The sequence below is a fragment of the Miniopterus natalensis genome, chromosome 2 (genome assembly GCF_054644295.1).
Source record: "Miniopterus natalensis isolate mMinNat1 chromosome 2, mMinNat1.hap1, whole genome shotgun sequence".
NCBI classification, from domain to species: Eukaryota; Metazoa; Chordata; class Mammalia; order Chiroptera; family Miniopteridae; genus Miniopterus; species Miniopterus natalensis.
The window spans coordinates 136,661,577-136,685,139 of record NC_142082.1 but is presented as its reverse complement, the minus strand read 5'-3'; the positions used below and the strand labels follow the sequence as shown (position 1 = coordinate 136,685,139).

The window sequence follows — 23,563 nt, the reverse complement described above, 5'->3', positions numbered from 1 at the left end:
CAAGAGGACCTGGGGGTTTGAAGGAAAGAGATCAAGTTGGGGGTTCCCAGGCAAAGGGCATCTGTGGCTGGAGGCATCAGATTCCTGATCTGCACCTCCACTCAATGGGCCACCTTGGCAGTATGACTGAGTTGACCCCTATGGGACCCAAATGGATACTTTCTTGTCCAGACTCTGGTCTATTCCAGGCTGGTTGATGTGTGGGGAGATGGGAAAAGTCTGTCCTCTGAAGGAATCTACCCAGAAAGAATGATTTCCTACCCCAAGCCCTATGAGAAAATAGCAGAGGCAAGGGGGGGAGGGAGGGAGGGAAGGAAGGAGCAAGCAGATAAAAATGACTTAGTCTCTCCCAAGAAGAGAAAGTCCTCAAGTGAGAGAAGGAAGAAGCAGACTGAGGGTCCAGCAGGCTTGAAGACAGGGGAAACAGACTGGCCAGGGGTAGGACTGTCGAAGTGCTTTAAGGGAAGGTCAAGAAGGGATGGGCAAGGAGCTGAAGAAAGGTGTTTAAGAGAGCCCCAGAAATGGGAGGAGAGAAGGATACTGAGCCTGAGAAGTTCCTTGTTTTTTCCCAGTGGGGGGCAGGACCCACTGGGGAGACAAACATTTATACTTTCCTAATAAAAATGGAGACAAAACTCAACAAGTGTGAGTCATAAAGAAGGGCTGAGAAGATGATCCAGAGCAATGGTTCTCGAGGTGTGGTCTGGGGACTCCTCGGAGGTTCCCGAGACCCTTTCAGGGGTGTCCACAGGGTCAAAACTATTTTCATAATAATACTAAGATGTTGGTCGCCTTTTTATTTTCATTATCTCAAAAGCATACAGTGTTTTCCAGAGGCTGTGTGACGTGATTACATCATCTTTCTGACATCATTGTTAATGGGATGTGTGCTTGTGTATTCCTACGTTACAAACTTTTTTCAGTTTTAATTTCTAATATGGTAAACTGATATAAACCACATAAACAAAGCTTAATAATTTTAAAGAGGTAAAGTGGCCTTGAAACCAAATATTTGAGAATCGCCGATCTAGAGAAAGCAGTGTGGGGAGAAAAAAGCAGTGTGCCCTAAAAGAACTACCTTGGGAGACGGCACATGGCTGAGACAGGAGCATTTGGAGGGTCCATTCTTCTCCACTGACCTCTGGTCTTGCTTGACTCTCTGGGTATAACTGGTGTCTGGGTCAAAGAAACATGGGGGAGGACGCTCAGATAGGGCTCCATATCTGTACCTCACAGCTACTATCTATATTTGTCTGGCCTCAGATCACTTCCTAGTTTCCCCTTTTCCCCTTGACACTCAGACTGAACAGTTAACCTACTAACCCTCCAGGCCCAAGGAGGTGGTTCTTGGAAGCAGTCAGGATGTGGGAGGTCTGTCTGAAAGGTAACAGAAAAAGAAGGGACCCTTTCCCCCATCATGCTTTCTCCCCTTTCTCATAAAGAAAGGTCAGAGAAAATAAAATAGCTGCCCCTTCCCCTCCATCTGGTCACCATGGCAACACAAATCCAAAGCGACAGGGCACTCCCCTATTAGACACTACCGCTCTACGCAAGCAGCCTCTGCCAGTCCGTTTCTTTGGGCTCATAGGACCCCCTCCCTGGACTCCTAACTGGGCTTTAGGGTGGGGGGGGTGCTGACCTGTAAAGCCTACTCCTTTAGCTTCCCCAGTCTCCTCTGCCTCCAGACTCCAAGAGGGTGTCATGTGCCAAAAAGGCCAGCAGAGGGAGCAGACAGCCTGGAAGAGCAAAGGGAGAGCGGACAGCGCTGAGGTGCGGAGTTGGCCACAGTCTCCCGAATTTCGAGACCGAGGAGAACGGGGGTTCCTCGGAACAAGTGCTTCAGTGCCAAGGTTCCTTCGTAACCTTGTGAACACACATTCTGCACCCAGCCTCTGTTCCTCTCATGCTCCATAGACCCCTCACCTTCCGTCCAGGGCCTCCAACCCAAGGCTGTCACAATCCTGTTTCCAACAAATTCCAACTCCGTCCCAACTCCTTCATGTTCCATCCAAAGAGTAACCGCAGGGTGGCGAAATGCTCAGTCAGTACCAGCCAAAGTGGTCGACCCTACCTCCAACAAAATCTTTCTGGAATGAACTTTTTCGTTGCCCCCTTCCCGCCCTGCAATATATTTCTCAGTCTGTTTTTTCTGCGTCTGGTTCAGGGCCTCTTCGTGGGCAGCCGATCCAAGGATCCATGCCGGGATTTACTGCCCACCACCAGCAGCGTGTTGTGGGGGGGCAGCATAGGGTCCCTCAAGGGAGGGGGAGGATCCTGGGGGTCCTGGGGGTGCAATAAGCCCGGCACCCCCTCTCTTGCTTCCAGCTACCCCGCCTCATCCCTACAGAACGGCAAGAGGGAGGGAAATAGGGAGGTGAAGGGCGAGCGGGAAGAGCAGCGGCACGCCAGCGGCTAGAGCGAGAAAAAGTTTTTGCATTAGGGAAAAAAAAAGTTTGCGCTTCTCGCGGGTGGTCCCGGCTCGCGGCCCGGCGGGCTGGGCCGGCGGGAGGGCTGGGGGCCAGGTTAGGGGGGGTGGGGGTGGCACTGAGGCTGCGCTGCCGTGGCCCCGTCCGCCCCCCCTTCCCACCGCACACCCCCCAGCCCAGACTCCAGCCCTGGACCGCGCATCCCGAGCTCAGCGCCCAGACCGAGGTGAGAAGGGGGGCAGGCGGGGGACCACCTGGGAGAGGTGGGGGAGGGGGCCTGAGGGGATGCTCCACTTGAGAGAGACTATGTCCAGCCAAGAGAACTGGGGCACAGAGGCAAAATGGGGGTGGGAGAGCCTGGGGTGAGATACTAGAACGTTTGGAGAATTTTTTCATTTGTATCTCCCTTTTTCTGTATCTTTTTCTTCTGACAGTCTGTGTGTCTGTCTCAGGCAACCTTGGATCTCTTTGTCTGTCTCCGCCTCTCCCATACATTAGAAACACCTCACTTTCATGAGGTTGGGATGAAGAGGCTGGAGGGACGGCTAGCTGGAGGTCTGCGTGGTAGAGAGGGAACTCCAGGTGTGTCTGAGCGCCGGCAGGAAGACGTCAGTGTTTCTGAAAGGAGGGGACAGCTAAGGAGAGAACCCTAGGTGGGTGGGGGTGGGGGTGTATGAGGTGACAAAACCTCTGGAGGGTGGCTGCGCTAGACCCCCTGACCTGTCTTGTGACAGATGTGTTTGCTGGTGCTTGTGTTTTGGGAAAAGGAGTGTCTTCTGGACAGGGAAGGGGGCTGGAGGGGCCAGTGTCTAGTTTAGGCCCTAGAAAGACTCCCCAAGGACTATGGACTTCTGAGTCCCAAGGGTTGTGGGCAGGGTGTTAAGGAGGAGCCCAGGAACCCTTGTCTTGACCCTCTGACCTCAGGACCACCGGGACAGCTGGGGCCAGCGGCAGGGAGACCCCTACTGTGACTGGGCGGGACCCTGGCCACCGCCTGCCGGTGCATCCCTGTTGGCCCTCCTCCCAAACGGGAGCTGGGGACCGAGGCCCCTCCTCTGGCTCAGACCACCCTGCCTGCCCTTGCTCCCCGCTCTGAAGCCTCTTTCAGGCCCTGTGACCCCGAAACAATCTGCCCTGGGCAGCTAGCTTTGGGGACAGGATTAGGGAAAGGGGATCCCATAGAGACTGAGAAATGAAGGTTTTAGGGGGCTGGAGAACTGGGGTCTTCATACGATATAGGTCTTTACGGTCGGGTAGAAGGCAGGGCGATTTCCCCGCGAGTTGTGAGGACCGGAGTTAGGGTGGTTTTCCCTAGGGGGGCGGGGTCCAGACCCCCTCCCCCCTTATCTCCGCGGCATCCCCGCCTGGCGGCACAGACCCCGCCCTTTACGTCACTATGGGGGTTCCCGGGGGTCTGTTGGGGTTAACCCTTGGGAAGCCAGCTGGGATACCCAGGAACCTAAGGTGTCCTGACGGCTCTCCTCCCCACACACGCCCTATTTTATTTACCCAGTCACTTTCTCTCCCTGTATTTTCTGGATTCTTTCTTTCCCACCCCATCACTAGGACCTCCACTCTCCAACAGCGCCCCCACCCCCCCACCGGGCGCCGCTGCCAGCTTTCTGGATGCACTGAGGGGAGGAGGGAAGAATGTGTCCCGCCTCCCAACACTCCCCCCTTCGCCGCGGCTCGCTCGACTGGGCTCCCGGGGCGGGCGGGGGAAGCGGAGCCGTCTGCAGCCAGAGCCTGCGGCGGCGACTTGGGTGGGCCGAGGAGGCACGGGGGCGGAGAAGGCGGGACCCGGAGAAGGGGGGCGGGGCCGACTCCTGGGATTTGGGGAGCGGGGGTGCGAGAGGGACTCTGGAAAATAGGGAGACACACAAGATGATTCAGGGCTCCAGCTGGGGAACCCTAGAGCTAGCTTCCTGCTCCATCCTGTGCTCTCATCCACGCCCCAGAAAAACTTAACTGAAGCTGGAAAAGTTGGCAAAATTTTCCTTTCACTAGCGTGAAGGGGAGTCGTGTGTGGGCCGTGGCACGCGTGGGCGAGGAGGGATGTCGCCCCATTTCCATCGCGGCTGCTCCCCTCCGGCTGAGCAGTGGGGCAGAAAGATGACTGAGTAGGCATGTTTGGGGGCATCTCTTTAGTGTTTGGGGGGTCGTTCGCGAGCCCCCGCCTCCTTCCCCTGGGTGAGTCATAGAAGGAGGCGGGAGAAGTGTCCCCCGACCCAGCTGCCAGCCAGCTGTGCCCCCCCTCAATAGTGCCAAAGTCGAGTTAGGAGGTCTTGGATGCGGGACCCGGATCTCCGCTAGGAAAGGAGTTAGGAAGAGTACAGTCCAGGCTGCGGGGCGCAGACTGGGTCATGGGGTCCGGGTTCCGCTCCCCATCTTACCCCGCCCTCACCCTAAATCCCAGCATCCCGGGATCACCCACCGCGCCGGCCGGCCCGCTCCCAGTCGTTCTCCACCCTACCCCGCCCCACCCCACCCTCAGTCCCGGAAGACCGAAAAACCCGGGGTGGAATGAAAAATGGAGTTTTAGGACAAAAGCGGACAGCAGCACCCTCTCCTCCCTCACTACTCCTAATGGATGGTGACTTTGTTTTTTATTCTCCCAAAGCCTTCCCGTTCCCCCAAACAGATCAAAAGAGTTAGGGGGCGCCTAGATTCAAACCACCCCAGAGTAACACCAGCTTCCATCCTTTGTAAGCAGCGGACCTGGGAGCCTCCCCTCAGAAACCTTATCCCGTTCTACACAGTTTTTTTGCCTTAGAGAGAAAAGGGCAGTTCATCCTTGCTTCCTCCTGGCCCCACCAGCCTCTGTGTCTGGGCTGTAGCGAGGGCTCCCTCTGCTGGACACTGGAGAGATTGTAGGCGGGCTGTCCCTGAGCCGTAACAAATGGAGGGGAGAGGCTCAGGCTGAACAGCCAACCCAGTGCTTAAGTCAGAAGCTCCGCATGAGTCCCATTCCACCCCTCAAAGCTGACCCATGGTCAGAGCAAGAAGTAATAAAGGTTCCATGGTACTAAAATAATTTGAAGCTCATATAGGCACAGTTAGTCCACAATACTCACGGAATAGGCAAAGCTCCCACCCAGTTCCCACAAAACCCACCAAGACTGCCCCTGCCTCTTTGGGACTTCTCTCCTTATCCTCACCTTGGCTGAGCGATGCTTATTTCAACCTGATTTCCCATGGCAGATGTCCGGGAGGGGCTGGGGGCACCAGGAAAGCTCTGTCCAGGGTTCCGTGCCTGAGTTAGTTATCTGACTTTCCCTATTTCCCTCCCACCTTTATAACTTGCAGATCTCCCTTCCCCTCCTGCAGTGTTCCCACACTCTCATCTGAGACACCATGTTCAACTCGATGACCCCACCACCAGTCAGTAGCTATGGCGAGCCCTGCTGTCTCAGGCCCCTCCCCAGTCAGGGGGCCCCCAGCATGGGGACAGAAGGTCAGTGCATATACCAATCGCTGGGCCTTGAGGACTGGCAGATTTCTCACCCAGTCCCAGGGATCCCTCTTCTATCCTCTATCTTGTGCCAGTTTCCCATCTACAAAAAGATTTGAGGCCCCATGTAATGAGACCAGGCCTTGCCTGGGATTTTAAGGTGAAGCCTTGTATGTCCCCCATTCCAGTTGTCTCTCTTTTCTAGGACTGTCTGGTCTGCCCTTCTGCCACCAGGCCAACCTCATGTCTGGCCCCCACAGTTATGGGCCAGCCCGAGAGACGAACAGCTGCACTGAGGGTGAGGCCTCAGGCAACATCTCTTCCCTTTCTGCCCCTCTGGGACTTGTCCTCATGAGGGAGAAAGGAGGGCAGGGGATCTAGCTTGGAAAAGAAAATGCTTGGAGATGGGATCAAGGGGTCAGAGTATGATTAGGAGGGCATAGATGAGGTCAATAGGGCAAAGCAGAGTCAAGTGTTATTTTTTTGCTGAAAAGACACATGGGTTGGGTGCATGGAGAAACATGCCCATTTACCATATCTATCTCCCTTGTTTCCTGGCCAGCCCCACTCTTCCCTCCTCCCCGGAGTGCAGTCAAATTGACCAAGAAGCGGGCGCTCTCCATCTCACCTCTGTCAGATGCCAGCCTGGACCTACAGACAGTTATCCGAACCTCACCCAGCTCCCTCGTGGCCTTCATCAACTCACACTGTGCCTCTCCGGGGGGCTCCTATGGTCACCTATCTATCAGCACTATGAGGTGCAGACAGCTTCAGGCTAAGAGGCTCCCAAAGACCCTACCAAACAAACTCTATTAAAAGCCTCAAGCCTTCCAGACTACCGGACCCTATTTGAATCCTTACCATTTCAAAGATGCTGGAGCCCTCCTCAGTACCTCCCCAGCACTGCCCCAGCCACTACGCACACTGTCTTCCAGGCACCCCCCACATAGCCGCAGAACTCCTGAGGCTCTCTGAGGTGATAGTCCCAAGTAACCACTTCCCCTCCTCCTCTTCCTCCTCAGCCCTTCTCTGGGATTCCCACCCCAGATGAATCACCAAAAAGGGACTTCGCCGTCTTTCGGGGCCCAGCCCTGCGGTCCCCATGACCCCACCCAGGGAGGGATGATGCCACATCCTCAGTCCCGGGGACCCCTCCCAACTTGCCAGGTGAGAGCCCTCCCTCATATTACCACCTATTTCCCTCAGCTCAAGGGGGAGGGGAGAGGACTTTATAGGGAAAAGTGAAGGAAGGACAGGGGCTACAAAAGTTTCAATACCAGAAAAATAAAGGGATGGAGGTGCTTGGGGTTGAATACGACTCTTCCAAAGGAGATACCACTTTTAACCCATCCCGTTCACCAGTGCAGTCCAAGGAGGAAGTCTCTCCCAAACTCAGGGGTTCTAGCTGCTGGGGTGGGGCACTAGGGACAGGAAGACCTGGCTGGGCTCCCTTCTCCTTTTGCCCACCTCTACCTTCATCACCCTCACTTTTTCCCTTGGGGAAGTTGAAGTCTGAGCTGGACATGCTGGTTAACAAGTGTCCAGAGGAGCCCTTGGAAGGTGACATGTCCAGCCCCAACTCCACAGGCACGCAGGTAAGGGGGGGGGGCTTTACCTTGGGGACCTGAGTGAAACAAAAGCTGTCATCTGAGTGACCCTAGGGTTGCCTCTACTGCCTTAGGATCCCCTGCTGGGGATGCTGGATGGGCGGGAAGACATGGAGAGAGAGGAAAAGCCTGAGCCTGAATCTGTGTATGAGACTGACTGCCGCTGGGATGGCTGCAGCCAGGAATTTGACTCCCAGGAGCAGCTGGTGCACGTGAGCCCCAGGGGGTAACAGGAATGTTGGCTGGAACCTGTAGGACATTCTGGGTGGGACACAGGAATCAGGCTGAGAGCAGGAGATCAGAGGATACTGAGGTTAGAGGTTGAGTGCCTGTTTGAGCAGGCGTAGGCTCAGGAGTTGTAGCTTTGTTTTACAAACTTGGAAGAACTGAGAAGTGGGCTATGATGTCCTTTCTGCATCATCTTTCCCCATCAAGTGGAGCTGTAGAGGAATATGGTGTGGTGGGGAGGCCAAGGGAAGGAGGTCTGGGTCTCTAGGCATAGGGGAACCTCAGAGAGCCTCTGCATCTTTTCCCTCAGCACATCAACAGCGAGCACATCCATGGGGAGCGAAAGGAGTTCGTGTGCCATTGGGGTGGCTGCTCCAGGGAGCTGAGGCCCTTCAAAGCCCAGTACATGCTGGTGGTCCACATGCGCAGACACACGGGCGAAAAACCACACAAGTGCACGGTGAGGCGCCCTCTCCCCAAGCTCAGGGTCCTCCCTAAAGTTGGGCTGCCCACCAAGGCAGAGCTGCATTAGGACTTTCGTGGGACCCTTCCTCCATAAACAAATATTAAAAATTGATATTTTATGACCATTGGTATGAAAATAAACATACTGATATTATATATTAGAACACCTTTTTTGGACTTTAAAGCTAATTTTTTCCCTTGCTTTTATTTTTTTATTTTATTTTATTTTTTTAAATATATCTTTATTGATTTCAGAGAGAGGAAAGGAGAGGGAGAGAGAGAGATAGAAACATCAATGATGAGAGAGTCATTGATCGAGCCCGCAACCCAGGCATGTGCCCTGACCGGGAATCGAACCCTGATCGCCTGGATCCCAGGTCGACGCTCAACCGCTGAGCCACACCCGGCCGGGCTCCCTTGCTTTTAAAAGAAATGAAAATATTTTCATGGGACCTCTGATAGTACTGAGGACCCTGGGCATTGTGCCTACTACTCTGGAGAAGCTCCAGATCAAAGGCAGAAGACACTCCCAGATTACCCCAGCCTGAAATAGTCTAAGATCTCCATGCAGGGAGACCTGCCCTGGCTTCACCAAGAGATGCTCTGGCCTCAGCTCCATGTGCCTGCAGGCAGAGTGCCTCCAGCTTCTTCTGTTTCCCAAGCTTTTGTCAGCCTTCTTCCCCTAATTATGGGAATTCTCCTGAATCCCCAGTGCTCTCCCGTCTTGAGTTATATTCTCTGATGTATGTCCCTTTTGAGATTTAAGGTTCCTCTAATTCCATGTCCTTCTGTCTGAGAGCTATCCCGATCCCTCCTATATCCCCCAGTTTGAGGGGTGCCGGAAGTCATACTCACGCCTCGAAAATCTGAAGACACACCTGCGGTCACACACGGGTGAGAAGCCATACATGTGTGAGCATGAGGGCTGCAGTAAAGCCTTCAGCAATGCCAGTGACCGAGCCAAGCACCAGAATCGGACCCACTCCAATGAGGTGAATGCCCTACCTAAGAGACCCTCCCCACTTGAGAAGCCACCTCCTGGGGAGATTCCCCCATAAGAAATCCCTTAGCCCAGCACCCGCTCCAGAGGTGAGTTCTTCCCACCTAAATAATTCACCTGGAGAAGGCCTTTCTGAAACTAAGAATTTCCTGTTACCACCCTACCCCCTACTTCTAACCAGCCAAAGGGCTAACCTAAAAAAGACCCGTTCTAACTAAAGGAGGCCCCTGACCCTTTCAACCCCTGAGTTTATGAGGCCTCACAGACCTGGGTTCACCCCTCATCTTTCCCAGGCCTGGGCTGTCAGTTTTCCTAATCTTTCCCCCATCCTCTCATTTTTTACTTTAAGGGCCCCACTCTCCTTACTTTCTTGGATGCTGTGTGTTCCCTCCTTACCCCTCACTTGATTCCACCAATTTTTTGCATTCCTTCTGCATTCTTCCACTTTCACACCTTTGCCTGCTGTCTTCATTTTCCATTCAACAGAAGCCGTACGTGTGTAAGCTCCCTGGCTGCACCAAACGCTACACGGATCCCAGCTCGCTCCGGAAGCATGTCAAGACAGTGCACGGTCCTGATGCCCATGTGACCAAGCGGCACCGAGGGGATGGCCCCCTGCCCCGGGCACCGTCCCTTTCCACGGTGGAGCCCAAGAGGGAGCGGGACGGAGGCCCTGTCAGGGAGGAGAGTAGGCTGACTGTGCCAGAGGGTGTCATGGTGAGACAACCCGGACAACCCTCTGCCTCCATATCCCCACCTGCCTTGCTGACATCTTCCCAACTCACCTGTCCCCTCCTATCACTCTACTGGGGCCAGTCCTCCAGTTGTCTCAGTGTTGCTCCTTGGACTAGCCCAAATCTAGCGATTTTAGTGTAATTACTTAAATGGTTCAGCAGATTCTTATATAGGACTTATTGTATTGTTCCAAGCCCTTTACATGTATAATTTCATGTATACCTCACAACAACTTCACAAGAAAGGAACTTATTTTCCCTATTTTCAGATGAGGAAATTCAGGCCTCGAGAAATTGTCCAAGGTCATAGAACTAAGAGGATGAATTTGAACCCAGGCGATCTGTGCTCCAGCCTAGGCTCTTCTTGTCTCTCCTACTTTGCCCTGTCCCTCACCTGCTCAGCCCTCTCTACACCTGTAAGCCTCCCCTCAACCCCAGCCATCCCCTCCTATCACTCTACTGGGGCACAGGCTTTTGGCCACTCACCAAGTTTAGGAAGCTGTGGGAAAAGGGGAAGGGTGCCACCCTCAGCCCTCATCTTCCCCACAGAAGCCACAGCCAAGCCCTGGGGCCCAGTCGTCCTGCAGCAGTGACCACTCCCCAGCAGGCAGCGCAACCAATACAGATAGTGGTGTGGAAATGACTGGAAACACAGGGGGCAGCACTGAGGACCTGTCCAGCTTGGATGAGGGACCTTGCATTGCTGGCACTAGTCTGTCCACCCTTCGCCGCCTTGAGAACCTCAGGCTGGACCAGCTACATCAACTCCGGCCAATAGGGCCCCGGGGCCTCAAACTGCCCAGCTTGACCCACACTGGTGAGACCTGGGTGTAGTGGGTGGTTGCTAGGCTGAGATCTGGACCTTCCTCGGGGCTGGAGGGAGGGCTTCACCCGTGAGAGCTACAATATAGAAGCTTCGTACACTAGAAAGAGGTCCCCCTTCCTTAAGACACTTTCCTTCCATCCATCAGAAAATTGTGCTATACAAAATCTGTGAGGTGAATGCTGTCCCCTAGGATTGTGCAGTGTACAACCTGCACAACTTGCACAGCAGCCCTGAATCCCTGGTGACACAGAAGCAGAAAGGGCATGGGAGAAAGGAGCAGAACTAAGAGGTTAGAGTCAAGGAGCCTTTCCTGGGATTCTAGGACAAGGCTGTCCCGTGGGGCAGGCAGAGTTAGATTCAAGGGGCTTCCTGACCACCCTGCCTTTTCTCCCCATTGCTTGCAGGCACCCCTGTGTCCCGCCGCCTGGGCCCCCCAGTTTCTCTTGACCGCCGCAGCAGCAGTTCCAGCAGTGTCAGCTCGGCCTATACTGTCAGCCGCCGCTCCTCCCTGGCCTCCCCCTTCCCCCCTGGCTCCCCGCCAGAGAACGGGGCATCCTCTCTGCCTGGCCTCACGCCTGCCCAGCACTACTTGTTCAGGGCAAGATACGCTTCAGCCAGAGGAGGTGGTACCCCGCCCACTGCAGCATCCAGCCTGGATCGAGTGGGAAGTCTTCCTGGACCTCCCTGGAGAAGCCGAGCTGAGTATCCGGGATACAACCCCAATGCAGGGGTCACCCGGAGGGCCAGTGACCCAGCCCGGGTTGCTGACCACCCAGCCCCAGCCAGAGTCCAGCGGTTCAAGAGCTTGGGTTGTGTTCACACCCCCCCCACCATGGCAGGGGGAGGACAGAACTCTGATCCCCGGCTCCCAGCCTCTGTCTACTCACCACAGCCCCCCAGCATCACTGAGAACGTCGCTGTGGATACCACAGGGCTACAGGGGGAGCCAGAGGTTGGGACCTCCATGGTGGGCAGTGGTCTGAACCCCTATATGGACTTCCCGCCTGCTGATACCCTAGGTTATGGGGGACCTGAAGGGACAGCAGCTGAGCCTTATGGAGCTAGGGGTCCAGGCTCCCTGCCTCTTGGATCTGGTCTACCCACCAACTACGGCCACAATCCCTGTCCCCAGCAGGTCTCCTATCCTGACCCCACCCCAGAAACATGGGATGAGTTCCCTGCCCACTCTGGGCTGTACCCAGGCACCAAGGCTCCAGCTGGAGCTTATAGCCAGTGTCCTCGTCTTGAACATTACGGACATGTGCAGGTCAAGCCGGAACAGGGGTGTCCAATGGGTTCTGACTCCATAGGACTGGCACCCTGCCTCAATGCCCACCCCAGTGAGGGGTCTCCATGCCCACAGCCTCTGTTCTCCCACTACCCCCAGCCTCCGCCTCCCCAATATCCCCAGTCAGGCCCTTATAGCCAGCCACGCCCTGATTACCTTCCTTCAGAATCCAGGCCTGGCCCAGATTTTGATCACCCGGCTCATTCCACAGGACAGCTCAAGGCTCAGCTTGTGTGTAATTATGTTCAGTCTCAACAGGAGCTGCTGTGGGAGGGTGGGAGTAGGGGAGATCCCCCAGTCCAGGAATCTCTCTACCAGAGTCCCAAGTTTCTGGGAGGTTCCCAGGTTAACCCAAGCCCTGCCAAGGCCCCAGCGGCCGCATATGGACCTGGCTTTGCACCTAACTTGCCCAATCACAAGTCAGGCTCCTATCCTACCCCTTCACCATGCCATGAAAATTTTGCAGTGGTGGGGAACAAGGCTTCCCATAGAGCAGCAGCACCACCGCGACTTCTACCCCCACTGCCCACTTGCTATGGGCCCCTAAAGGCAGGGGGCACCAACCCCAGCTGTGGGCACCCCGAGGTGGGCAGGTTGGGAGGGGGTCCTGCCTTATACCCTCCTCCTGAAGGACAGGTGTGTAACCCCCTGGACTCTCTTGATCTTGACAACACTCAGCTGGACTTTGTGGCTATTCTGGATGAGGCTCAGGGGCTGAGTCCTCCCCCTTCCCATAATCAGGGGGACAGCTCTGAACACACATCACCTCCTTCTGGAGCCCCCAACATGGCTGTGGGCAATATGAGTGTCTTACTGGGATCCCTGCCCGGGGAGACACAATTCCTCAACTCTAGTGCCTAAAGTGTGGAATCCCACCCATCAGAAACCCACATTTCCTAAGGGGTGTCCATCCCCCCAGAGAAGTCAGGAGAAGGAGCCATAGCCCCTGGGATGCCCCAGGGATAGGAGGTAGGGGCCGGGGGCTGTATAAAATCTGTATATATTTGAAGGAGGGATTTGATAATGACACTGTTTCCTAATAAAGGAACTGCATCAGAAAGAGCCCTGTTTTATGTGCTATTATCTTGGGGAGAGGTGATGACAGAGAACAAGAAAAGAAGCAGGGGTTAATCCCCCTACCTTCCTCTTTAGAGAAGTTACCTCACCACATCCCAACCCCTCAGGTCAGACTCACAAAGATGGAGACAGTCACCTGGAAGACATGGGATTTAAAGGGATGTCCTCAGAACACACCACACCACCAAAGGGTACCGTTGGAAACACGTTTTCTCTTCATCTGTGCCCCAGTCAGGGGAAGAGGCTGGTGAAGTCAGTGAGCATCAACTGGACTAGCTGCCCAGGGTAGAAAGCATGGGCCGCTGGGTCAGATGTCTCCTGCTCGGGCCGAAACAGGGTTGGTCCAAACACAATTCCCAGATTGTGGGGGGTCATGCGGTTCTTATCTGAGTGTGCTATCACCCTGTGGGCAAAGACCAAGAGAAGGGTCTATTAGGAAGCAACTTTGCCATGTCAGATAAATCTAACCCTTCAAAGATTTGATCAAGGAAGAGTTCACTCTGGGATCCTTCCATGTGGTGGCCAAAGGAAAGCAAGGGCATGGAGATAGAACCAGTGGAGAAACCTTCAGGAGACAACTTGAAGATACAAGCTAAGATACAACCACCTCTTCCCAGCATCAGAGACTGCCCCTAGAGTCCTCTCTGCTCACAATTTGGGAGACTTTAATTCAAATGGCTATCCTCTCTCAGAAGTCACTGCTCAGGCCCAGCTCAGCCAAAGAAGCCATCACCACTGTTCCAATGGGAAACAAAGAGGCAGAGGGAAGGGAGAGGTTAGATTTCTCTTATTTCTCACACAGCATCACTGTGCTTGCCTTGGTCCCCATTTGCCCATTTGAGGCTGACCAAAAGGTTTTGACCCCTGCATAGAGGTTGCCATTTCCTCAATCTGCTCTATACTTGAGTGTTTCCCTACCTTCACCCCATTCAAATAGAGTCCCTGCTGCATGCCCCACCTCACAACCTCTCTGAGTGAACAAAGATATTCAGTTTTTCCAACCTGCATAGATGCTCCAGGAGGTACCGCAGAGTGTCATGGTTGGGCTTTGGCATTGAGGCTATTAATTCTCGTATTTGAGAGAGGCGCTGTTCTGATTCTGAGAGTGCTAGAGAGAGAGTAATGGGAAGGGCATGGGGGTGAGCTTAGGGAAGGTGCTAATGCAGGGTGGGTAACTTATTACTCTTTCCCAGGCCCATGGAAGATATCATTTATCCATCAGTTTTCTTTTTCCCTGAGCCCAACTGCAACCCTAGAATTCTTTTCAGTTCAGCCCTCTAAACATTCACACACACACACACATGCACACAAACACACAACTGGAGTTGGCATGTGTCGAAAGTTATTTCCCATCTCAGTTCAGACAGCAGATATAAGGGTACCTCTACTTTACTCCATTCTTTACCACTCATGCCTCCCCACAGTATCAAGGGTGTTGCCCAAAGCCCCCATCCCTTACCAAGGGCAGCACGAAAATGGGGCAGCAGCGGGGGGGGGACCAGAGGCTGGGGTAGCTCCCTGAGAAAAAGCTTCAGGGCTCCAGTGACCACATGGATGTCATCCCACTCAGCACTGTCCAAATCTAACCGGCCTTCTGGAAGGAGAAGGAGATACAGAGGGGTTCAGGGCTCATGAAGGGCCAGAGGGACCCAGAGACTGAGAGATCAGGGGTTTGGGAGAAGATCCAGCTGAGGCAGACCACAGGAACGCCTGGGGTCTGCAGTGGGGCACTGGGGGTGGGGCCCACCTTCCAGGAGCAGGACATGGGGGAGTTCACAGGGAGCAGGGAAGATGCGGGGAACTTTGAAGGGTCTAAGGGGCCTTCCATGTAAGTACCTTGTCCTGGTTGTTCTGGGAACACGTACCTCCCATCAGAGGTAACCGCCCGCTCTGTAACATGTATGAGAAGAGAAGAGCTAAGACATGCAGTCCCAGCCAGAAGACCTCCCTGTTCTGCCAGCTTCCTCACTCGGAACTGCCCATGGTTCTGAGACACGCAGTTCTTCGCACACCACCTGCCCACAGGCCTTCTCACCTCTGTCCACCAGGAAACGAAGCTTCTGAACCACTGCCAAGTTCCCGCTCACCCGGTAAATGCCATCCACATCTAGACCTAGGAGATGAGGCAAGGAGAAGATAAGGATTCCTGCTCTAAGGTGTGTGTGGTTAGGTCTGGTGAGAGATACAAGGGTGGGGAGGAAAAGTTAAAAAGAAGATGAAGGTGAGGGAGGTGGGGAATTCTAGGCCTTGGCCAGTTGAAAGGGTAGATCCCGGAGTCTCTGGGAAAACGACCTCTCTTATCTACAGCAGCAACGCAGAGCCGCACGAAGCTGGGCACGGTGTCTCCTTCCCGCTGGCACAGTGATTCCAACTGGCAGCCGAATACCTGGTCTGGGGAGACACAGAGCGAGGTGGGAAGCCAGTGCCAGTGTCACCCATGGCAGCTCTTCTCAGCACAAGCCTTCACCCCAAAGTTGAGCTGGCCCTCTTGTTCTAGGCCTGTGCAAGGAGGACACCCACCTCCCAACATCAGCAGTAGTGGGAAAAGCAGTGGTCTCAGAAGACGGCTGATCTGTTCCGGGTAATTCTATCCGAGCCTCGCTGAGGTTTTTCTCATTCACTCAACGGGCTGCTGCCCAGATCAGGAGCGTAAAAACACCCCGGGAGGCGCGGAGAAAAGCGCCAGCTGGCCCAGCCCGCCTCACCTCGGAGCAGACCCCGCTCCTGCAGGCTCTGCAAGGGCGGTCTCTTAGCGATAAGCCGCTTTAGCTTGTTCCGCACGCGGTTCTGCTCAGTTCCTTCTGGGCAGCGACCTGTAGGAGGCCGGTGGGACCCGAGTGAGCGACGCTGCCCGGAGGAGGAACCTGGAGGCGCGCCCCAAGTCCCGCCCCGCAGGCCCGCCTCTAACTGGAGCTCCGGCGGCCGCCGAATCGCAGCAGGGGCTTGGACGCGGGCTCCGGCTCCTCCTCGTCGTCCTCCCCGGCGCTCAGCTCCGCCAGCTCGGCCGGCCCGGAGCCCGACAGACGCAGCTCCAGCGGGTTCTCCCGATCCTAGCCCCGGACGGGCGAGGTGGGGGAGAGAAGAGAGAGGTCTGCGCCCCCAGCTCGAAGCAAGGAGACCCTAACTGGCTGCTGGGGTCCCACGTCCCAGCCCCACTCCAGGGCTCTACACTGAGACCACCCTGACCCCCATCACCCCCAATCCGGCAGTGCTGGCCCCGCGCCTCGGCCCCGCCCCAGCCCCGCCTCAGGCAGTCCGCAGCTCGGCGCAGCCCGCGCCCCCTCACCAGGCGCTCGATGACCCCCCGCAGCGCGCAGTGCCAGGCGCGCAGCTCGGCCTCCAGGTCCGACTGCAGCAGGAACTCGTGGCCGGGGACCGTGCGGATCTGGGGGCGCGGAGGGGCGGGGGGGAGAAGGCGTGGGTCAGCGGAGAGGCGCATGCAAAGCAGGGAGGCCGAATGGGAGACTGGTGCGGGAAATTGAGGGCGCACCCTCGGGGAGGAGGAGCTGTGGGGATGCTGGAGACAGCACTCACGTGTAGGACGTTGCGGCGGCTGGACAGGTGGCGCCCGTGGGCTAGGGCCGCCCCGCGTAGGTCCACGCTGCTTTCGGGTCGGCTGCCCGCTGGTCCCTGGTAATCCGGAGAGAAGCTGAGGCCACGGTGCGGTTTCCCGCACTGTCTCCCTCCCACCGGGTGGACCGCGGGGACACGGGAAGCTGTGCTTCCTTCTAATTCCTTCCCTTCCTCTATCCCTCCCTCCCCAGCTGCGCCCCACGGTTGACCTGAGGAGGGTAGAACCGTGCCCCTCGGGCACCCGGCCTTCCCACCCTCACTCTCACCCAGGCTGAGGAGGGTGCGGCTGCGGGTGGCTCTCGGTAGAACACCAGGCTGTTACCGGCTAACACCACCCAAGACGGGCCCCAGTTCTTCCTGCGGGGGCAGAGGGCGCGGCAGCAGGGCAGAGGTCAGTCGGGGTCACGGGGAGAGGGCGCCCTCCCAGCGCCGCGCTCTCCCCCCGCAGGCCCCGGCGGACTCCCAGCCTCCTCACCTGAGCTTGCGTCCCCCCTGAGCAATCTTAGTCACGTTGAGATGACCCGACTTTTCCACCTCCTGGGAAGTGGAGGGAGGGGTACCAGTAAGTCACCCAGTGCCCCTCACAGGTCCTCCGGCTTCCCCCAGGGGGTCTCCCGGGAGTGAGGCCCTTTAAAGCTGCGGGGGGGCAGGGTAAGGGAGGATACCCGGAGGACGCTCAGAAAGAGGAAGATGTCTCCGGAGGAGCAGGGATTGGGGGGTGGGGCTGGGAGGATCCAGGCACTCACAGGGAAAGGGGAGACTTACGTGAGGGTCCTCCAGGACCTGCGGCAGAGGCCGAAGGGGCTGCCAGGCTGAAGGCTGGTCGGAGGGGTCAAGCTGGGAGGGGCGCTGGCAGAGGCAGGGTGAACCCTGGGGCAGGGGGTGGAGAAACAGGTGGAGGAAACTTTAGCTTGGAAGTCCTCTGCTGGGGGTGGGGGAGAGGGGTGCGGATGTGGGTGGTGGGAGTGTAATAATGTCTTGCATAAAAGAGAAAGTCGTGGAAAGATGGCTTTTCCTGCAGGTCACCCGGGGGAGGAAGGGATCTCACCTGGAGGTTGAGCAGTTCTGGAGACCCTGTGTCAGGTCCTGAGCCCTTCGCCTGAGGCTGCAGGACACCGTTGCCCCTATTCAGCATCTGTGTTCCCTCCATGGAGCCAGGGTTCTGGGGGGAAGGGGAGGTAAAGCTACATCCAGATGCCACCTCAACCCCCTCTCAACACCCTTCTCACAATTTTCTGATTCTTCTGATCTTCTGACAGCCCCAGAAAGAAAACACACTACTTTGGAATACAGTAGGGGAAAGAAGGAAATTGAGGGGACAGAGACAAGCAGGAGGGAAGGTCTCACCGTCTCTCGGGTTCGAGTGTGGCGTGGAGGCTTCCAGGACTTGCAGCCAGTCAACGAATTTATGTAGAAGCAGCGTCCGGAGTTAGGGTCCAGGTGCTGCTCCCACACGTCCAGCCTCTGTAGCGGGGCACACGCAGGGCTTGGGGGTGGGGACCGGGGACAGCGGCGAAGCTCCACTAGGTTACAGTACACAGGGGGCTCTGACATGAGGGGCTGGGGTCCTGCCTGCCAGGAAAGGGGAAAGAAAGAGGTAGTTATTCTGCCTGTGCCCCTCCCCAAACCTCTCCACCTAACTGCCTCCTCCTCTCCCCCCACCATTTTCTCACCACCAGATCTGGCTGGGGTGACCCAGGTACTGAGGGAGAAACCCAGTCCCCAGCTGGTTTTTTTTTTTTTTTACTCCCTCCCTCACAGTCCTCTTTGCTCTTCTCCTCACTTCCTGTTGCCAACTTCCCTTCTCCCCCACCCCACCCCCACCCCAGGGCCGCAGGAAAGGGGAACAGGCTGTGTGTGTGTGTGTGTGTGTGTGTGTGTGTGTGTGTGTGTGTGGAAGGGGTAGTTGAGGGGAGCTCCCCACCCTTACATCCTCCGGAGTAAAAGGAGACTGAGAGGAGGGTGTATGAGAAAGGAGGTGCCGTTTTTTCAACCACTAGTAACTAAGAGAGGGGAGGGGCTGAGTCTTCAGGAAGAGCTAGGGAGTTCCATCTCTAGAGGGGACTTACTGGTGACTTGAGCTGGCAAGACCTGACACAGGACAGACCCTGCCTTGGGCCAGGAGTAGGAGGAAGAGAAAGAAAGCATAACTGAGGTTGGCTTTTCTTGCAGCCCCCCTATCATCTGCCAGGTTCCATGCACCCTCAGGGTCTTTGCTACTTGCTTTCCTGTCCCTCAGCTAGAATTCTTTGTCATCTCCTACTTTGCCTCATGGCTGTCTCTGACTTCTCCTTACTCAGATTCAACTAAACAGCATCTCCTCAGAGATGCCTTCCTAGGCCAGTTCAGTCCCTCTCCATTATATTTACCTTCCTGGTAGCACTTATCGGTACCAACACATACTTGTTTATGTGTGTTGTCACTCCATGGAAACCCTTGAAAGCAGAGAGTCTAGTCTGTGTGCCCTGTTTGCCACTGTGCCTAGAACAGGGCCCAGCAGTAAATATCTGTTGATCGCAGCTGCTCAGAAGGAGAGCTGTGACTCACCACATTGGCATTGGCCTCTGTCAGCAAGTTCTCTTGGGAGAGAGACCTTTCACTTTGTCCATCCTGGGAGGGCTTCAGGAGGGTGGGCCTCAAATTGGTAACACTGACACTTCTACAAATTTTGGGGGGAAGAGGAGGGGGCTGCTGCAATGCAGTCTGGGCTCTGCCTGGGGTTGCCTGAGATAGGTGCAGCTCCTCCGGTGAGTCAGGAAGCAACTTTGGCCCTGGAAATAGAAATGGGGAGAGTAGGGGGCAGGTGACCAGAGGCATGATCTTGGCGGGATGCTCCATCCTGGGAGCTCACAGGGAGAACAAGAGCAGGGGTAGGCTGTTGTTGAAAAATAAAATGAGATCTTGAAGATGTGAGACAAGGAAGGGAGGCAATGGGGACACCATGCTGGATATAAGGAGGAGGTTGATCACAGGACAATAAGGGAAAAGCATCAGCAGAAGCTTGGGGGAGGAAGATCCTTCCAACAATTTCCAGAAGCCAGGAAGGTAAGAAGATGATGGGGAAAGCTTACTCACCATGAGCCCAGAGGGATTGCCTGGTGGTGACAGTGGTCAGGCTCTGGGAATCAGTAGATTCCTCTGTCATGTAGGCAGCTGGTACAAAGATCGGTCGTGAGGTGGATGGTGCTCCCAGGCGCCTTGCCAACCACCAGTCTGAGTTGGTCTTTCGAATCAGTAGGAACCTGTCCCCTTCAGCCAGAGATATCTGCTGGCCATCTGTCGCAGTATAAGTGAAGGCATACAGGGCACAGAGCTGGGATCCCTGAGAAGTGTTTCTGGGCCCCAGCCCTAGGCTCCCCCAAGTACTTGGCCACCACTGGCCTGACAGCATTGTGGCCAGTACTATCACCGGTGGGAAAAAGGGGTGTTGGATACCCAGAAAAGGACAGAACTGGCTACTTGTGAGCAGAGCAACATGGTCTAAGAGCAGTGTCAGAGGAAGATAAGGACAGGAATTCTGGGGTGAAAGGAGAGGGTAAAGCAAAGGGCCTGAATGGGGGTCAGTGACAGGTTTTGGGGGCTGAGAACTCCTGAGTGATGTGACTGGTAAGGAAGTGTATAAGTAAGGTGACAGAGGATGTGGTCAGCACGGCTGTGAGGCCAGCAAAGCAGGAAATCAGACATAGCCTAGCTCAGTGATTTTCCTCCAAGTACCTTCTGGGGCCCATCAGAAAATCCAGGGACAAAAAAAGTTGGTCTTGGATGGTGGTGGGACTCTTGAGCTGGACACAGGAAGATGAGGGAAAAGAATCAGGTCTGAGACAGAACACAGGCAAAGAGAAAACAGTTAATGACAACGATTAAAAAGTTCGTGACCCTTTATTAAATGTACTCAGGCACCAATGTTTCCATTACTGATCACCTCAGACCTAAAGCTGCGTGTTTCCTGTGTAGTCAGAGAGACACAAAAACAGAGAGCTAGAGAAATAGTAAGACCAAACTGGAGAGAACAAGAAAGTTGAAGGGCAAAAAACAGAGGGGTTCAGAATTAGAGGTAGAGGTGAAAATGCCACCATCCTTCCAATCCAGGAAATGTTTTGAGGAGCTGGGAAGCCTTGATATAATCCTCTGTAGTTAAGCCTCTTGGGCGGGGCCCAACTTTAGTGTGTGGGTTCCTTCATTCATGCTTTTAACAAGGATGGGCTCCTGTGTGAAAGGAACAGTGTTAGGCACTCCAGATAAGAGAGGGGAAGGAGATAGACATAGCCCTTGCCCTCTTAGAGCTTAAAGTGAGATCTTAACTAACGACACAATAAATTTATTAATTACAATTGAATCGGGGACTATGGACAGCTAGTACAGGATACTATGACAGCATATTGGGGTAGATGGGAGACTGATGTCAGCTCTTCCCTGGAAGGTGGGAACTGACCCCTCCTGTCCATTGCCAGAGCTTCAAAACCCACACTTGTGCTTCCCCCTTACCTGCCCACTCCTCTTTCCCCCTTCTCTGTTTTACCACTGCACAATGTGAGGCTTTCTGTGAGGTTTTTTGTCTGGCTTTGGAGAGGTAGGGTAGAGGTGGGGTACCTTCCACTTGGTGACATCAGACAGACAGCTCTCCTCCTTGGATGTGTGACCTGAGGCCTGGGTTGCCAGCACTGAGGGCTGGTTGACATTTTTCCTTAGTTTGCTCCACTTTCAAAATGTGGAGAATCCCACCCTCCAACTCTTCCTTTCCACTTCCAAAATAGTGACCAACTTCACCCATTCATTCATTTATCTAATGTTTGTTAAATGTTCAAATCCTATTCTTTTCTTCTTTCGCTGAAGCCATCTCTCCTGCACTTATCCTCTCCATCTTTATTGGCTCCTTCTCATTAGCTTTTTGAATCTTTTTCATCAGCTTTGAAAAGCACCCAAGTCTTCCCCTTCTTTAGACAAACCTCCCTTGACTGTGCTCTCTGGTTACCACCATACTTCTTCCTTTTTAAAATCAAACTTCTTGAAAGAGTTGCTTAGCCCAGACTGGCGTGGCCCAGCAGTTGAGCGTTGACCTAGGATCCAGGAGATCCTGGTTCCATTCCTGGTCAGGGCACATGCCCAGGCTGTGGCTCGATCCCCAGCAGGGGGCGTGCAGGAGGCAGCCTTTCAATGACCACTCGCTCATCATTGATGTTTCTACCTCTCTATTTCCTTCTCCTTTCCTCTTTCTGAAATCAATAAAGATTAGAAATAAAAAATAAAAAAGAGTTGCTTACACACAAAGGTCTTCATTTCCTCTCCCCTGACTCCCTCACCTTTCTAAGGTCACTCTTCACTAGGGTCACCCCTGAGTTTGCACAGACACTTAGCAGTACTTATGCTGCTGGACATCTCAGCAGCTGACAACACAATTGACTTTTTCCTCCTTCTGTAACTGTGGGTGTCCCCCTTACCTTTCTAGCACTTCCTTCTCTGTTGCATAAGGAAGGGCTTTCCTTTGCTTGTTCCTTGAAGCCCAGTGGTCTGTCTGAGATCCTGTGCCCTTTCTACTCTGTATACCCTAGGTAGTCTTAATCTCTCTGGCTCAAATGAACCTCATGTGCTACTGAGTACCATATCTTCATTTCAGATCTTTATCTGGAGGTCCAGTCTCATCCACTGTCCACTAGAAAACTCTACTTGGGTATTTCACAGGTACCACAAACACAGTATATTCTAAACTGAACTTGTTTCTCTTCCAGTACCCCCCTTCAGTTAAATTTAAATCCAGTAAGTACTTATAGAATGCTTATTAGCGTGTGTGCCAGGCAGGAACTGTGTGCTGGTTATTGTCAATTAAGATGGCAAGTATGGTCCCTACCCTCTCATAACAATTAAAATACAGTGTGATATTCACTATCATAGGGGAAATACTATCATCTGTTGGAGCACATAGAGGGTGTACCCAATTGCCCATGCCAGAAACCTGACAGCCAACCTTAATATCTCTTATTTCTTCACCACTTACATTTAATTGATTACTAAACCTTTCCAAACTACCTACTTCCTTTATTCCCTACAACTACCATCCCCTTTAGCCTGGATGATATAACCTCCTAACTAGTTTCCTTGCATATAGTTCTGCTCATTTCTACTCCATTCCTTTCAGCAGCCAGAGTGACTTCTCTAAAACACAAAAATGCCCTGCCACTCCCCTGATTTAACCTTTCAAAGGCTTCTCATTGTCCTCAGAGTAAAACCCACATTTTACAGTATGGTTTACAGACATTTTTACCTTTATCCTAGACTTTTCACACTAGCCATTACAAACTCCATAGTCCAGCCACATACTAAATACAATCATTTTTAGTTTAATTAATAAATAATTAATTTTTAAATTAAATTTATTGGGGTGACAATGGTAAATATGAGCATATAGGTTTCAGGTGTGGGTTTCTATGTTACAAGATCTGTATATTGCTCTGTGTGCCCACCACCCAAAGGCATATCTTCTCCCGTCACCATATATTAGGACTCCCTTCACCCTCCACCCCCTTCCCTCTGGTAAATACACTCCTAAAGTGCAACTTTGCATATGTTGTTTCCTCTGCCTGAAACACTTCCTCTCTGGGCTCCCACCAATCTTCACCTGGCTAACTCTTACTCACTATTCATATCTCAGTCAAAAGGTCACACGCACAAGAAGGGCTCTTTTAACCCTTTAGAGTTAGGTAGGGGCCCTAACTAATAGTTCCCACAGCAAGCTTTACATCCCCCATCATAATTTTCTTTTTTTTTCTTTTTTAAAGAATTTTACTTTTACTTTTTTTTTTTTTAATATATCTTTATTGATTTCAGAGAGAGGAAAAGAGAAGGAGAGAGAGAGACAGAAACATCAATGATGAGAGAGCCATTGATAGGCTG

The 23,563-nt window shown here is 53.9% G+C and overlaps 2 protein-coding genes across 7 annotated transcripts; one reads left to right on the top strand and one right to left on the bottom strand.

Annotated features, from left to right (window-relative positions):
- Window positions 1-2,584: 2,584 nt before the first annotated feature.
- Window positions 2,585-13,230, top strand: GLI1 (GLI family zinc finger 1). 3 transcript variants are annotated; one of them, XM_087814586.1, is made up of 13 exons: window positions 2,599-2,652; window positions 2,861-3,008; window positions 5,754-5,880; window positions 6,083-6,175; window positions 6,440-6,635; window positions 6,900-7,044; window positions 7,383-7,472; window positions 7,559-7,696; window positions 8,023-8,172; window positions 9,005-9,169; window positions 9,664-9,894; window positions 10,461-10,728; window positions 11,142-13,230. In XM_087814586.1, exons 3-13 carry the CDS (start codon window positions 5,781-5,783, stop codon window positions 12,884-12,886), a joined length of 3,321 nt encoding a protein of 1,106 aa, XP_087670712.1. In that variant the 5' UTR covers window positions 2,599-2,652; window positions 2,861-3,008; window positions 5,754-5,780; the 3' UTR covers window positions 12,887-13,230. The 3 variants fall into 3 exon arrangements, with proteins under 3 accessions (XP_087670714.1, XP_087670712.1, XP_087670713.1); XM_087814588.1 differs by lacking the exon at window positions 2,861-3,008 and having other exon boundaries at window positions 2,585-2,652; XM_087814587.1 differs by lacking the exon at window positions 2,599-2,652 and having other exon boundaries at window positions 2,814-3,008; window positions 5,733-5,880.
- On the bottom strand, window positions 13,082-20,066 carry ARHGAP9 (Rho GTPase activating protein 9). 4 transcript variants are annotated; one of them, XM_087814589.1, is made up of 17 exons: window positions 19,751-20,066; window positions 19,223-19,446; window positions 18,023-18,247; window positions 17,724-17,837; window positions 17,441-17,545; window positions 17,151-17,212; window positions 16,942-17,032; window positions 16,637-16,732; window positions 16,332-16,487; window positions 16,011-16,152; window positions 15,808-15,915; window positions 15,395-15,493; window positions 15,138-15,215; window positions 14,939-14,992; window positions 14,562-14,696; window positions 14,105-14,210; window positions 13,082-13,505 (listed from the first exon to the last, which is right to left on the bottom strand). In XM_087814589.1, exons 1-17 carry the CDS (start codon window positions 20,064-20,066, stop codon window positions 13,334-13,336), a joined length of 2,283 nt encoding a protein of 760 aa, XP_087670715.1. In that variant the 3' UTR covers window positions 13,082-13,333. The 4 variants fall into 4 exon arrangements, with proteins under 4 accessions (XP_087670715.1, XP_087670716.1, XP_087670717.1 ...); XM_087814590.1 differs by having other exon boundaries at window positions 16,389-16,487; XM_087814591.1 differs by having other exon boundaries at window positions 16,389-16,487; window positions 17,775-17,837.
- Window positions 20,067-23,563: the final 3,497 nt, after the last annotated feature.